The sequence below is a fragment of the Sceloporus occidentalis genome, unplaced genomic scaffold (assembly GCF_023333645.1).
Source record: "Sceloporus occidentalis isolate IW3139 unplaced genomic scaffold, rSceOcc1.0.p SCAF_23, whole genome shotgun sequence".
NCBI classification, from domain to species: Eukaryota; Metazoa; Chordata; class Lepidosauria; order Squamata; family Phrynosomatidae; genus Sceloporus; species Sceloporus occidentalis.
Genome location: NW_028317003.1, coordinates 4,866,679 through 4,883,363, shown reverse-complemented (window position 1 = coordinate 4,883,363; position 16,685 = coordinate 4,866,679). Strand labels below are relative to the sequence as shown.

At 39.0% G+C, this 16,685-nt stretch overlaps 1 protein-coding gene across 1 annotated transcript in view; it reads right to left on the bottom strand.

Annotated features, from left to right (window-relative positions):
* Nucleotides 1-676: 676 nt before the first annotated feature.
* The window catches only part of LOC149300721 (collagen alpha-1(VI) chain-like), a 60,063-nt gene continuing 44,054 nt past the window's right edge, over nucleotides 677-16,685 (bottom strand). Inside the window, exons 21-27 of the mRNA XM_089484771.1 lie at nucleotides 15,197-15,262; nucleotides 14,314-14,323; nucleotides 7,395-7,528; nucleotides 6,031-6,143; nucleotides 5,572-5,755; nucleotides 3,698-3,869; nucleotides 677-1,278 (exon numbers count right to left, since the gene is read on the bottom strand). Coding sequence (XP_089340897.1) covers nucleotides 677-1,278; nucleotides 3,698-3,869; nucleotides 5,572-5,755; nucleotides 6,031-6,143; nucleotides 7,395-7,528; nucleotides 14,314-14,323; nucleotides 15,197-15,262 — 1,281 coding nt within the window. The remainder of the gene's footprint in view (nucleotides 1,279-3,697; nucleotides 3,870-5,571; nucleotides 5,756-6,030; nucleotides 6,144-7,394; nucleotides 7,529-14,313; nucleotides 14,324-15,196; nucleotides 15,263-16,685) is intronic.

Below are 16,685 nucleotides of genomic sequence, written 5' to 3'. Positions count from 1 at the left end.
ATTTATTATGATTTCTAGACTTGAAATCCTCTTTAGGTTATGGTGAATATCACCTATATTTCTTGCTTCCTCTGATATTCTTTCCACATCATATGGGCATTTAAGGTTTGGAGGTGTATATGAGAGGAGGAAAAATAGGGACATATAGGAAAATTTTAAATATTCTATAGATGCCATTTTTAAGAATATTCTCTGAACACATGTGAAAAAATATTTCTTCTCTTCACCAGAAATGAGAACAACCCACAACTATACACCTGCTGGCTTTTTGTAATGATACATAAATTTGGCTCTGTTCACATTTCTAAATTTCCAGAACTTATATAGAACACTATCTGCTATCACACAAAATAATGTATTTCCAAAAGAACGATAAATTAAAATGAACACATATATAACACGTATTGTAGAAAGGTTAGAAATGGATGAAGACCAACACGATGGTCACTTGCAGTGGAATGTTTACAGAATTTCGTTCTCTTAAAAAGTGTCAAAAATGTATTCTAAAAGACACAATTTTTAGTGGAAGTTAACGTTGCTTTAATAACTCTCCATTTGTTCTACGCTGTTCATTAACAGAACTCCCAACATGCATGCTGCATTGTATACAACTAGACAAATTAAAAATAACAAAAAAATGCAATATGTCTTCCAACTCTTTTTCTTCCTATGTCCATTACGTAATTTTCTTTAAGAAGCTCTGCAATGTGATCCTTTTTAATAGATTGTTGTATTCAGAAACACGGAACACTTTGTTCTCGATTTGGTTAAAGTTGAAATTCTTTTCCTTCCCACTTACCAGTTGGCAAATTCCTACCTCATGGAATATTCCCACAGCAACAGCAAACAGCTCAGTTTTAGGGTTTAAAGCTGTTGCGGCCTGTGCTGCAATCTGGCTTTGCGCACTTCCTGAGGACCTACCATCAGAGAAAACAATGATCTTTCTAACAACACTGGGACGTCCGTTACTCCTCAGAAAGTTCATAAGGTATCTCAAAGCATCTGGTAGATCGGTTGATTCATCCATATAAGTTATTGCTGACACACGTGACACTGCATCCTCTAAATCGATGGTGAAAGGAAGTTCAACCTTCTGCATCCCTGTGCCGCTATACTGAATCACCAGAACCCTGAGCATTTTATTGAGGTTCATTTCTTCTGACAAGATCTGGGAAATTGCCGTTTTAACAAACACTTTCACTTTTTCAAAGTTTTCATAGCCAACACTGCTGGACCCGTCCATCAAGAACACGACGTCTGTAGGTTCTTCAAATTCAACTGCAACAAAATGTATATGGTATGTATACAAATATAAGTAGGAGCTTCCCAGTAGAGTGCATTGGGAGGTGGGTCCTGCGCAGTGGCGGAACTACCGCGGTCGCAGGGGCCGCGACTGCGACCGGGCCCCGGCGGCAGGGGGGCCCAAGCCAAGGGGCCGCCCGAAGTCTTTTTTCCGTTTTTTTTTTTAAAAAATAAGGCAGGGGCGTCCAACATGCGGCCCAGGGCAACCGATCTTACGTGAGCCGCACCTCAAGCCCTGCTACTTACTTGTGGGAGGGTCTTCTGGATTGGACAGAGGAAGCGGAGTTCACGTGACATCCTACTTCCTCTGTGCTTTAGCAGAGAAGGCAGAGGGAGGCCGCGCCCCCTGCTGAAGTCTGTGAGCGGCATCGAGGAGCTGCAGTGCAGGTAAGGGGGTGGGGAGGGTGTTTGAATGAGTGTGTGTGATTGAGGGAATGAATCTGTGAATGAATGATTATATGAATAAATGAGTGTGTGTATGTGTGATAGCATGGATGTGTAAGTGCTGGAACCTAGGCATGATGGGACTGTGATTGCTGTTAGCAATCACACTCCTATCATGCCAAGTCAGCCAGTACATGCTGAAACCTGGCCAGCTGCCCCCCTTGTGTAGTGATGCTGCCAGCAGTATGGGGTCTGCACTTACAGCCACCCTGTACCAGCATGTACTGGCTGACTTGGCATGATAGGAGTGTGATTGCTAACAGCAATCACAGTCCCATAATGCCTAGGTTCCAGCATTTACTGGATGGATGTGTAAGTGCTGGAACCTAGGCATGATGGGACTGTGATTGCTGTTAGCAATCACACTCCTATCATGCCAAGTCAGCCAGTACATGCTGAAACCTAGCTAGCTGCCCCCCTTGTGTATTGATGCTGCCAGCAGTATGGGGTCTGCACATCACTTACAGCCACCCTGTACCAGCGTGTATTGGCTGACTTGGCATGATAGGAGTGTGATTGCTAACAGCAATCACAGTCCCATCATGCCTAGGTTCCAGCATTTACTGGATGGATGTGTAAGTGCTGGAACCTAGGCATGATGGGACTGTGATTGCTGTTAGCAATCACACTCCTATCATGCCAAGTCAGCCAGCACATGCTGAAACCTAGCTAGCTGCCCCCCTTGTGTAGTGATGCTGCCAGCAGTATGGGGTCTGCACATCACTTACAGCCACCCTGTACCAGCATGTACTGGCTGACTTGGCATGATAGGAGTGTGATTGCTAACAGCAATCACAGCGAGCACAGTCCCATCATGCCTAGGTACCAGCATTTACTGGTTTCCTGGGTATGATAGGAGTGTGATTGCTATCATGCCAAGTCATATTGCTAATTTTGTCCAATTGTGTGTTACCTACTTTTATTAAACATGTGAGTTTTTATTATTATTTTTAAAGGTGGGGGTCATTTTCGGTTTTGGCTAAGTGAACCCTGAATGTTTTAGTCCAGAATTTTCATTTTAGTTCATCCCTAGAATAAATCTAGGGAATCCTGAATTTGTAGTCGCAAAACTTTCAAAGCCCAGAAATCAGTGAGAGGAAGAGTAAAGGTTTTGTGTCATTTTACTTTATTTTAATCTGCATATTTTATTAAAGGCCATATTTTTTGTCACAGTGAAAAATTAGTGCAGCCCGCGCACGTATACAATTCTGATGAAGTGGCCCACTGCAGAAAAAACTTGGACACCCCTGTATTATGCCCTTTGTACGTGTGCCCCTTTTTCTTTGATTTTTTTATAGATACGATTCAATATGTAAATTGAATTTGTTGAAAAAAAATTGTTGGGTAAAAATCATGGTTTTTTTGGGGGGGTGGGGGGGTGAGGGGGCCCTTAACAGATTCTCGCACCCGGGCCCTGAGGCGTCTATTTACGCCCCTGGTCCTGCGGGTCCCACGGGACCCGCCAAAAAACTTGCAGGCAGTCTTGCTGGGGCTGTGGGCTGGAGCGGGCACTGTACCTGCGGGTCCCGGTAATCCCACACAGTCCCGCAAGGCTGCCTTCTCGCTGCTCCCTTACAGTGTCTCCTATCTTGCTCTGCCCAGGAACAAAATGGAGTCACGTGCTGTGACGTCACTTCCTTGTTCCTTTAAATTATTTAAATGAGGTTGTTTCAGGGTACAATAGAACCAATTTGCGCATTGAGCCATTACTGGGCCTATACACAAGTTAGTGCCCATATCCCATAAATATTTAGATAGGAAAATGTTGGAATTATTATTTCTCCCTGAACTAAATCCGGTACTGTATTGCTTGTCTGTTTATGAAGAATACAAAAAACAGCCTACCTTGACAAGTGAAATCCGGACATACCGAATCTAAAAACAGAAAATACATTTTCAGCAAGAGGCTAAGAAAACAAATACAAAACCAGCACATTTGGTAAGAACCAACCTTTACAAATGTACTTAGTGATATTTTCAAAGACAGATTCCTCCAGTAGCTCATGGTATTCTCTTATGAGAACCTGCATCCCTTGGGCCTTTTTGCCTTGGCAGGTGATTTCTTGAAGCGCCTTCATATGCGGAGCTCTTTTGAATATGTCGCCAATGCCTATCCCAATTACCTTTATTAAAACAGATATGGAATTTTAGATAGGTAGGTATGTATGCATTGATAACAATTAATAACAGTCATCTAGCCTTCTCTTTAAATCAAACTGAAAGAAGCAATTAAATTGACAAATAAAAATATTACATAGTATGTGTATATTTCCGATGTTGGGGAGTATGTTATCCCCGGACAACAATGTTGTGGGTCCACCTCACCTGAAGAGCCACCTTGGAGAAGTCAGCTGCAGGGTATCATGAGATGCCACATAGGAGCTACAATGGAGGTCTGTACTGCAACAACACAGACCTCTGTTGATTTTATAGCTTCCTGGGTCAGCTAGGGGAGATCAGAGATCTCTCCAACCGGCCCATGGCCCTCCTGCTTGCAACAGCGGGAAAATGATGGAGTCACTTGGGAAAGTTCATGAAAATTGGGCCTGTCCCATGAAAACCAGGACACTTGAGAGTATTGAGATAGTGAGGGACAAACTTGGGCTTGTGGCGTATCATCATACCCATTTACCTGGAGCCTTCCCTTGTGGGATGCCCACAGGACTGCCCACTGACATCAGTAAACACCCCCCATTCAAAGGGTAAATAGGCAGGGAGCGGGGCGTGTCAAGACCTCGCTCCCATGACCCGGAGGATTCGGTGTTGATCTGGAGAACCGGTGCTTCACTTGGAGATCTCCAGGTCAAACCCGTAGAGTTCCCAGCTATGCGTATCATATGTTACAGGGATATATCTGCATGATCTTATCATTTTATATATATACTAAAACATACGAATATTTATTGGTATCTTAGAGATGACCAATATAATCAATAGTGGTAATTTTGTCACACATCTTACTAAAAGCGTTTATTTTTTACTGAAAAAATTTAGCAATGTATCTTCTAGAAATTAAAGCCTTTTTACAGCTTTCAGACAGGTGTGCACTAGATGGTGAATTTCTTTAATACACGCCATGTAAGGTAGAGGCGTTATTACCACTTGTAATTTCCATGACATTTCCAGCCATTTCCATGACATCAACTGTGATGACATAATCAGGAAGCATACGAATACAAAGGGATGAAGTCCGTAAATGAAAACTGGAAACCTATATTGTGCAAGCGCGGTATAAAGTCTGAACAGATAACTTTATCTGCAGAGCACTTTAATCAAAATCAAAGAAGTTACCAATAGAAGCACTTTCCAATGTGTTTCACGTTTATAGCCTGATAACATGGAGACAATAAACACTTTCCTCAATGACAGTATGTGTTGTAAACCTAAAATAAATATTAGCTACACAGGAAAGAATGTACCATGTTGCAAAATGAATAAAATAAGATACTGCACAGAACTATAAATGTTTACAGCATAATAATTATGGGATATGGTAAACTTGTGCATTCGGATTCGTACAAAGTTTATTTTTAATGAAACTAGCCAATTTTTTTATGCGTTTTTTTTTATGCGTTTATACAACTCTCCAATAACAAGGAGGGCCCAGACGAAATAAATGAAAATGAAATGAAATTTAATTAAGATTTGTTAATCAGTTTGCCACATTTTGACTGTGGTATCTTGTGTGCCCCCCCTATATATTATTTCTAGAGTCGCCACTGAATAGGTATGATTGCTTATTTGGAATCTAGTGCAAACATATTGTATATTTCATGTTTAAACAAGACCCTTGAATTCTCGGAAACATCCAGTGATTTTGCTTACGTTCATGTTGGGTACGGTACAAAGGGAAGCCAGTGATTTGCGATCCCGTACATCAGACCTGCCGTCTGTAAACACAACCGCCACTTTGTGTGTAAGGACCGATTCCTCCAAAGTTTGCTTGGCCAGATCTAATGCTTCCCCAGTGTAAGTACCCCCTGCCATCCAGTTCATATTCTTTACAGCACTGCAAATAGAAAGAAAGCATCATTGATACTTGTAAGGGTTAAAAGATTTTAACACCCAAGATTGACATTATAAAGCTAAATTACCAGCATGGATGCGGGTTGTAAGTTTTAGGAAAGAAAAGTCTAAAAAAAAATCACATGATGGACTTAGATGTTAATGATTGGTAGGACAATGTTGTAGGAAAACCTTGTGAGTACAATACATTACACATTCCTCCAGCTTTTATAGAATTATACAAATATTATCAATGTCTAAAGCAAAAATGTATTTCACCTCTTAAATTGAGCTAGGGTTTTAATATTGGGGTCATCCATGGACAATAGCTCTTGTTTTCCTTCATGGCTGTACTGAATGATCCCAACACGAGTTTCAATCAGCTCCTTTCCCTGGTGAAGAACAGTATTCATAATACTATTTAGCATGAACCTTATTTAAACTATTTATACAAAACAAACAGCTGTTATTTGTACCAAAGACAGATCCGGCTTTACAGGGTTTTTTTTGCTTCACGTATACATATAATAGGATGGAGAAATGCTATACCATGAAAGTGCAAGGGGGAAACCAGTTTAAAGTGGCACATTCAATAGTATATTCGGGGTGAAAACTGTGTACTGTGTACTGCTGGTCAATGGGCTGGTTCCAAGGGACATCTCTCCAACTAATTTACACTATGGCAGATTGTACCTATCCTGCACAATCTCCATAGTATGCTCTTTTCAGTGTGTTGCTTCCTTATGAGGCAGAGAGCCAGGATATGATGTCATATACTGGCACTCCGAAGTAAGAGTGGGTGGAGGGTTATATGAGAATATGGGAATTTCAATATTACAAAAATGTAGGTTTGTAGAAACTTTTACGGTTTCTGACATTAAGACAGCAAGCATAAGTTAGTTTTGGTAGGTAAACTGGCCTTTTTCTCTTTCTGAACTCAAATAAAAATTCTGCAAACCTTACTTTTTGAGCACAAGCAGGAGGTATCAAAATCTGCCACTAGATGTCCTTCCATCCCTACACATTAATCATATATAGAAGAGCTGTCTGGGGCAACTTGACAGTCCTTCAGCTCCAAGCAGTCTTTTGCTTATTGACTGTATGGTAGGACTTTTTTCACTTTTTTTCACTGATCATAACTATACTGAATCTATCTATCTATACAAAACAGATTTGTTTTGCCTTTGAGTATAGTCTACTAGCAGTACTGTCGCCATCAGCTATGAGGTTAGTATTTTTTAATATTTTTGTTCAATTAAGTTTTACTGATTATGAACATTATTTGGTTGGTGTTAAGAACAGGTCAGACAGATACATTTGAGTTGTATAACTCCTACTTGTGGGAATGTTGTGTTTGTGGTTAAATGGTTTTCAGCTAAAAAGAGAGATGCGATTTCCCAGTATTGATGATGGAGATAAGGGAATACATTACTTTAATCTATTAGTCTGTTTAAAAGATCTGTTTTCTTAATAAATCCAATGAGAAATATGTGAAAAGTCCCCAGCAATCATTGAGAGGACAGCAGAAGGTGATGTCATAATGGAGCTCAGCAACAATTCTTATTACTCAGTCAGCAGACAGAATCTCAAAAAAACTGTTAATTTTATTATTTTGTTAAGGTAATATAATTATATTAAAATACCTTGTTTCTTCCATTTTTTGTAATCTTGGTGATAACACGGATGATGAATTCCTTCTGTAGCGTAAAGTTATGGAACCCCACACTTTCAGAACTATCCAGAACAAAGAAGACCATTACTGGGCCACATGGGCATTCTACGAAAGGAAAATGTGTATCAGGATTAAACTGCATACAACTATTATATTCCTCCTTTAAATTCATCAAATAACATCTCAAACATAATGTAAACAAAGAACAAAGAGACAAAGAATTTGACAACAGATAAAAACCATGTTGTTTTCCATAGCACGCTACATCACATGTGATACCTTCAGCTTTGTAGTGGGCCTTATGGGCATTCTAGAATACTTTGTTATATAGTGTATATTTGGAAAATTCCAGCAAGGTCAGCCTTTCCAAAATACATTTAGCTGTTGATATAGCTAAAATATTTTTAAAACTGAATAGACCACAATATATTTGGAAGCATTGACCAACTGGTTGATGCCAGAGGAGGCCCCTGCAGGCGACCAATAGACTCACTTGCACGGCCCTTTAACTCCTGACGGCGCAACCTGGCCTGAGTTCCAAGAGTTAAAGGTCCGTACGAGCAAATCTATTGGCCGTTCTTATGGACCTTTAACTCTTGGAGCCAAGTCGCAGCACCAGTCTGTACGAGCGACTCTATTGGTCACCGGCAGGGGGCTCATCTGCCATCAGCCAATGAAGTACAGGTGCACTTCATTGGTTGATGGCAGAGGAGCCCCCTACCGCCGACCAATAGAGTTGCTCGTACGGACATTTAAAATCCTGGTGCCAAACCTGCTGCGTAGTTCGTACCACGTTAATCCCGCATTAACCCCTTCTACAAAAAATGGCAAAAAACGAAGAAGAAGAAAAAAAACGAACATGAAGAATGTACAAGAATATTCGCCCAAACTGAACACAGAAACAGGCGAATATTCGTGGAATACGAAGAGTTGGCTGGCGCCCAAGTCTAATACACACACAATTAGAGGAAAAAGTAGGTAGAATTAAAGTAATTGAATTTGACCTGATCGTCAACTAAGTCTAGTCTGCTTCAATTAATAAAAGTCTTCATGTCTTTACTGAACACACTGTGTAAACAATACAGGGTGGAAAGGTGAAGTATGTGAAACCCTAGGCTAATGACTTCTAACCTGGAGTCAGCAACCCTGGATTCCAGTCAATGAGATTGGGAGTGTTGATCAGAGCTGATCTGCCCTATAACAATCACCTATGAGTTTGTTTTTCACAAGAAGCATTGTTGACAAGAAGAATTGTTGACTTGCATAAAGTTGGATAGAGTTACGAAAGTATCTTTAAAAGCCTTGATATTCACCAGTCCATAGTAAAACAAACGGACTATAAGTTGAGATCGTACAGCACTTGCTACTCTCCCTAGGGATGGGTGTCCTGCAAAGATAGCTGCGAGACTCTGTGTCAACTAAAGACTTACAGAAAACTCTGGAACATGCTAACATCTCTGTTGTGAGTCTATAGTACAAAGAAGGACTCCACGGAGGAAGTCACTGCTGTCTAAAAAATGTTGCAAAAGAGCACCTGAATGTTCCACAGCGCTACCGGCTTAATAGTCTGTGGACCAATAAAACCAAACTTAAGTTGTTTGTAAGGAACACCCAAAGTTATACATGTAGATAAAAGGGTGCAGCACACCAACATAAACACTTCATCCCAAATATAAAACACGGTGGAGGCATCATAATTAGGGGCTATTTTGCTCCCTCGGGGCCTAGTGAGCCTGCTATCATGAAAAAAAATTAATTGCGAAGTTCATCAAGACATTTTGTAGAAAAATGTAAGGCAATCTATCAACCAATTGAAGCTGAAGGGAAGTTGAGTGCTGCAACAGGACAATGACCCAAAGCATAGCAGTAAATCAACAACAGAATGGATTCAACGGAATTAGATTGGAGTCACACCAGACGTCCCAAGAATATTGCTACATGGAAATAGAAATGCTCCAAAATTCCTCCTAACCACTGTGCAGGTTTGACTCACAACTACAGGAAACATTTGGTTGAGGTTACTGCTGCTAAAGGAGGGTCACGCGCTAATTAAATCCAAGGGTTCACATTCTTTTTCCACCATGCACTATGAATGTGTACACAAAGTTTTCACAATGTTTGTGTGTTATTAGTTAACCCCTTCAGTAACCATTTGTACCACACATTGGTTTAATCAAGATTCTAAAGTCTCAGGCACCCTTGTTGGCTGTCACACATTTTCAGGTTTCTGACCTTTCCAGGTATTATCTTCATTTAACCTCCTTACCTACAAAATTCTCCATTAATGTCCAAGGACCAATCTCAACACCACATTTCACACACCTGGATTCCCCAAAATTCAACAAATGACATTACTACACTGGGATATACAGTGGATTGAAATATACTTCCCCTGAACCCTCTTACTGCTAAGAAGAGATTCCGTCACCTGAACTCCATAAACACTGTACATTGAAACCATGAAACTGACTCGGGGTTTTGGATTTGATCATCTATTCAGAAATGCTTTGATTTAATTTCAAAACACTAAAAAAATATATATATATATTCACTCAAGCACATTAGTTTTGAAATCTTGTAATCTGGCCTGCATGCATGCATATTCTCTTATCTATCTCATCAAAGCAAAGGTGCAAACTTTCACACTTCACACTGGCCTGCATACTATTGAACAGGACGATGTGACCACCCCATACAGATGACATCACTGCTAAATGTAGAGGCTACTTGAACCCCGTCACAGCTGAGGGAATATCTCTATTATCTATGGACCCAAAAAATGGTGTCTCTCCTTACCAGTAAGGATTACCCTAAAATCACTTGGCATCTTCAAAGACACAGGGGCTGCCGTGGTGGAAAATCAATCTTTTGATACTCTCATAGCTACGCCACCACTTTGTGTAATTACAGACAGAATTGAAGTGATTTAACCCAGAAGACACAATAACCACACAATCAAATCAATAAAACCTCTTTGTGTGATCCCCATAATACATACGTACAGAACGAGGACTTAGAACCCCAAAACAACCCTATCAGATCAATCATGTGCAACACCAGATCAATAAGGAACAAATTAGCTTATATCAATGACCTTATTAAAACATCCAGATTAGTGCGGGGCTTCGTCTAGAAGCAGCTGTTCCAGGCAATTATAGGGTGTTCCACCGCCTGAGACAAGGGTGCGAGCGAGGTGGAGTAATGATCTGTGTCAAATCATTCTTAAACCCCAGGCCAATATCAGACCACACAGCCCAATATTTTGAATGCATAGCTACCAGCGTCTCAATGGAGACTGAATTCTGAATACTCTTAATATACAGAGCCCAGGAGATGGGAAGAGATTTCTTCAAGAATTCTCAGACCATTTGACTGGCTTAACCTTTGAATATCACATTATATCGGGAGACTTCATCACTTGGATTGATGACACCCTATCAATCCACATCTCTTCATGCATTAAAAAACTAACCCCAGCACTCACAATAATAGTGCAGTGTTCACTAAAAACTGAAGATTCCCCAGATCCCCTAAGAGAAGCAGTGAGACCTAGCAAATTACAGACCAATATACAGCTTCCATATACAGATGCCATTGCTACACAGGTGACACACAACTCTACTTCTCCTTTGCTCCAGACAGTGAACCCAGGCAAAAGAGAATTACTCTTGGTGAGGGTGCACCGGACAACAACATTATATCATGGTCACCCAACTAGCCTGAAACGTGAAATACAAAATCAGTGCTAATTGTGGACTGTCATTTAAAAATCAAGTTTCTTCTGTAATAAAGTCTTCGATCATCATATAAACATAACCAGGATACAACACCTAATTCCACCTCGTGATATGGCAACATTAATTCATGCATAACGGTAATACACTTTACTTGGGCCTCACAGAAAAAAAAAAACTCGCTATTGACCAAACTCACGCATGTCACATAACACCTGTTCTTCACTCCAAGCATTGGCTTCCAATTAAATAGTTAAACATACTTTAAAATTGGCCTGTTGGCCTCCAAAGCCTAACAATTAAGGCCCATAGTACGTGAAAGAGCCCCTAACACCACATCTCGACGATTTTGGTCAGCCACCAGATGCCTCCTATCAGCGCTCAGACTAAAGACAATCTCAGGTTCCTGGGCATTCAGCCACGCTTTCTCCACATTCTGGAACTCTTTTCCGTGCTCAGTCAGAAAGACACAATTACAGACTTTTTTTAGAAAAGCTAAAGATCCATCAGCCATTGAGCTCATTAGACCCTTTTTTTATGTCTGTTTATGGATTTGTAAAGTGTTTTGAGTCTATCAGGGAGAAAAGAGCTATACAATTGCAAATTATTATTATTATTTGCCACTAGACACTAAGTAGACTTTCTTTTTAAACCATAGAAGCACACAAAACGTTATTATGACTTCTAGTATGTTAAAAACAACTATACAAAAATAATAAAAACATGTTTTGGCAATTTGGTTTTACACAGTCCACTGCTGAACAATGACCCAATGTATGTTTGGCAACATCCTCTAATTAACTTGCATTAATATTTTTTATGTGATCCCTTATATATTACACTGTAGTGTATTATTTTTTATACTACTGCCTTAACTGGGTTTGGGGATAGTGAAGGTTTTTTAAATATGTATTTTTTTTACTTGTAGCGCTAGGGCAAAAGAATGTTGGGACACTTTAAAAAAAATATCAATTTTTTTAATAATTTTTCTTTTTCATTTTGCACTGTTACAATATGTCAGCAAGAAGCCAGTGGGAGTGACATATACCGGTACATCCAAAGGGACATTTTGCCTCACCTTTGATGGTCTTACAATTACGGCCATATGGTCATAGACTGTGTTTGTCTATGGTTGTGAATTATTATTATATACACACACACACCAAAATACAGACACCAAAAATGAAACAAGCAGTAACACCAATTTGGCAATTCTTTTTCCAATATATTCAGGCATCTCTGGAGTTGGAATTACCAATCCAATGTTTCTGTTATTCACCTCCTGTTGTTTACTCACCACAGCATGCTGAAACAAAGATGAGAAATTAGGGAATTTTAGAAAGTTGTATAATTAAAACAAATCATGTCTTTTACATTCTAGAGTGTGGAAGATCAAGAATATGTAATATAAACGCAAATGATAGTTAGTATTTGAATGGGTATTGTATATAAATGCCTGGGACTTTTACAAATGTTTCCCTGCAACATTTGGAAGTTTGAGAGGTGTGAAGCTGGGTCTAGCCAAATGGGTGTTTGGATCTAAATATCACTCTTGATGACCTCTAACACTAAAATAACAAAAGACTACCTAATACCCCCAAAGTAATGTGCGATATAAAGGTTAAAATTTGTTTAATGGCCTTTTGGTCAAGATCAACTGTGTGGTACCTGTGTGAGAGGCAACACTTGATATTTTGGCTTTTAGGCTGAGAATGCAATGACATCAGGGGTTATGTTTTTGGGGTACACCAAACACTCAGTGGAGGGAGACCAAGAAGATTTGGTCCTCCTGCTGACCCTTAGGCCACAGAAGGAGAGAAGGGCTCACATATGTTTTGAAAGGGGGCCCTACAATGGCACATGGATTCACCGCCACATTTTCATAGGACAGCATGGTGCTTCAGGCTTCAGAGAAAAAAAACCTCAAGTATCTGAACTGTTTGCTGTGTAAGTGAAGAGTTACAATCATGTTTATGTTATAGGACTCAAACCTAGGATTCTGTATGGGCCTAGCAATGACATTGGGACAGTCAAAAGAGACCACAACAATTTGCAAAAGGCTACAGGAAGAACTTATATTAAATTAGAATTAAAGTTAGCCTCGGTCTGAGTTAATGCAATTAGAATGGGATAAATGTGAACAGGGCACTTACAGCTGAGTTTTTGGATGATGTCAAGTATTTCACATTCCTGAAAAAAATAAGATTTGGTGAATTCATATCTTTATGTGATATATTTTCAATGGAGGAATTTTTCACTGTCTACCTTTATAGCCATTTTGTAAATGTCCCCTTTGAGCTTCATCCACAATGTAGAAGTAAGGTGTCTCATTAAACGTGTCTAGAGTGTGCTTTAAAGTGAAGGAGAGTCTCAATAGGTTAAAGGTCTGTTGTGTGTGTGCTGAATACTTGCTTCGTTCAATTCCCTATATCTCAATTAGTCAACTGGCTAAACATAATTCTGATATCTGGACTTCCACCTCTAAAAAGAGCTACATTAAGTTCACTAGGGAACATCTTCTATAAAGCAATTCAATTGGTGTGCAGGATATTAACACATAAACAATGGGCACATACAAAAAACTTATTCTGGAAACATTTGGACACATTTTAAGCAATTGCATGCACTGTAAACATTTACCTAGTGCACAGGGAGGTTACAACAATCTCTACCAGTATGATATAATATAGTATGATATTGTATAATGCAATATATAGATAACAAAAGAAACTCTATGACAATCTCTACACACTATAGTTAATAAACATAATATTATATCATTTAACATGTGTGTAAATATCAAAATGCATGTGTGGGGTTTTCTTTGGGGTATTTTTAAATGTTTAGTGTATAATGCTGGACTTTTTTCTCATTAACATAAGTAGAGGGAAGTCTATCAGCACATCTTAACTTCCTTAGGTTTTTTTATAAACAGTAATCATTTTTATACAGGCATTACCACCCAAGTAACTCATCCCAACTTTAATACTGTTTTCTAAATATTAGGCTTAAGAGACTGGAGCACATACGAGCTTATATTCTATTTTATGATCATCCATATATCTGGTGCCAGAATGTTTTACATTAATTGAATTAACACATGAAAATAATAATTAAAAATGAAACATACATTTGGTCCAGGAAGGCCAGGCATACCTGGGAGACCCTGTAATTTAAAGAGTTTATATTAACAATTAAGCTAGAACATAAATTGAGCGAGTCATGTTTAGACCATCATAGAGTAAACAGTTTAGAGGTGCTGTTTATACATTGCTGAGTTCTGTTCTACAGTCTGACCAATTTTTCCCATCAGATGTAAATGACGATGATGAGGCAATTGTGACATTTACAAATAACAGGAAGTGCAGTGTTTACACACAAAACTACATTTTAGCCAGCAACAGTCTCTAGTTCTTCTATATTGAACGATAGTGGCTAAGTGCATACCACGAAAGGTTTAAATTTGTTTGAATGTGTGAAAAAATTGGAGGCTATCTAAAACCATTTATCTATGCCATCATTGCCCCTTGCCCCCCTCCAACATACACTCTGGCACACATATGTAAACACACACAAATGTACACATGCTAACACACACACTTACTCATACTTACACATGTACACACTCATTCTAACACACACACTCCCTCTCACACCACTTACGCTAACACACACTACATCTCACACTTACACATAAACACTAAAACATCCATGCTCACACACAAACACTTTCACATACACATCTATACTCACACACACTAACACATACACATCTACATCCATGCTCACATACACTTATACATACATTCATGCTTACATACACTTTTACATAGACATCCATGCTCACATACACTTTTACATAGACATCCATGCTCACATACATGTGTAAAAAGACATTCATGCTCACATACACTTATACATGAACATCCATGATCACATAAATACAAATATACATAACTCCTCCCTTCGGAATGCAGTTCAGGTTAACTCCAATAATGTCACATTTGGAAAAAATACAGAAGTTTATGAAATGCCCTACTTGTTCTCCTGGGGTGCCAATATATCCTTTTGGACCCCTTTCCCCTTCTCTTCCAAGCTCGTAATTCTTTAAAAAGAATGAAAAAAAAGATTACACAAAACAAAAATACATTACACTAAGATGCCAATTATATCCAAGACTAGGATGTATTTACAAATGTAAAGCCTAGGTTAAAAATGTATAGAAGAAACTTCGTATTGAGCTGCTTCCTGCTGTGCTACAATGGGGATCTGCTTTAAGCCTAACCAGCCTTACTGCATAGAGCGTAAAGATATGACAAGATAACATGGTGGCCTCAGTCTCTACCAGGATGCACTCAACCCCTTAAGGACCTGGGTTATTTTATAATGTTTTCCAAAAACAACCAGAGCAATTTTCTTGTTTTTGCTATGTGTTTATTTAACTGTGATCTCCCACTAACTTATTTAGTGTACCCCCACAAATTATATATTGCTTTTTCAGGAAAAGTAGGGCTTAGTTGCAAAATAATAATTACATATTAACCATTACTTAGTATGAAGAAAATCTAAAAACGTAAGAAAAACCTAAAACCTAAGCCATATTTTCACAGTTTCACCTACAAAGACTATACGTAGCCAGTGCAAATGGAAAAAGTAAAGTAAAAGTAAAAGCAAAACTGCACAAAGCCCATGGATCTCAAAGACACCCCGGTTAACTCTCTGTGGACTGCCACAACCAATTTTTATTTAATGTTTTTTTGCAGTCTCTCTGGGCTTGAGGCTAATTGGAACTAACTAGCATGCAAATAACTAAGCTAACAGTTTAGTGAATATACCTAGAGGTTATTTTAGGGGTAAGTTGACAACGTGGGGGGTAGCGCCGGGGTCCTGTTAGAGGAAATTGAAAATGTTAGGTATGATTAGATGTTAGGGTTAGGTTACAGTTAGTCTATAGTGTTAGCGATAATTATCAGATTAGACTATTGCTCAGTGAGAGTGATCAATGATTAGTGACTCAAAAGTAATTTATTAGGTTAAAATGTTTAAAATTAAATACAAATTGTAATTTTTGTTTTTAAAATGCAATCAAATCACTTGTAAGTGACATGTTTAGGCTACTGACATTGATCAGCAAGACTGATCCGTTATCAGTGACCTAAAGTGTCACTAATAAGTGATAAGGTAATATTTATCAGGTATTAAAAATGATAAAATGTTTATTTTTTTATTAATAATTTGCATGCATTTTTGTTTTAACTTTGGTGGTCCCACTCTAGGGCAGGGGGAGGGGGTCATCAAATGCCATAATGATCAAATCACTCCTACTGGTCAGGCGTGATCATCATCAACCCACTCTTGATTGGCTCTGCAGTGGTTTTTACTGCAGCAGAGCCTTAACTGGTAAGTAAGTGCTGCATTTGTTTTTGAATTCTTTCAATGCTTGGTGCTCCATAGTAGCACAGCATTGGCTGTGATTTGGTCCTCACTAGCTTGTGGGGACTGAAGACACAAATATTAACCCCTAAAAT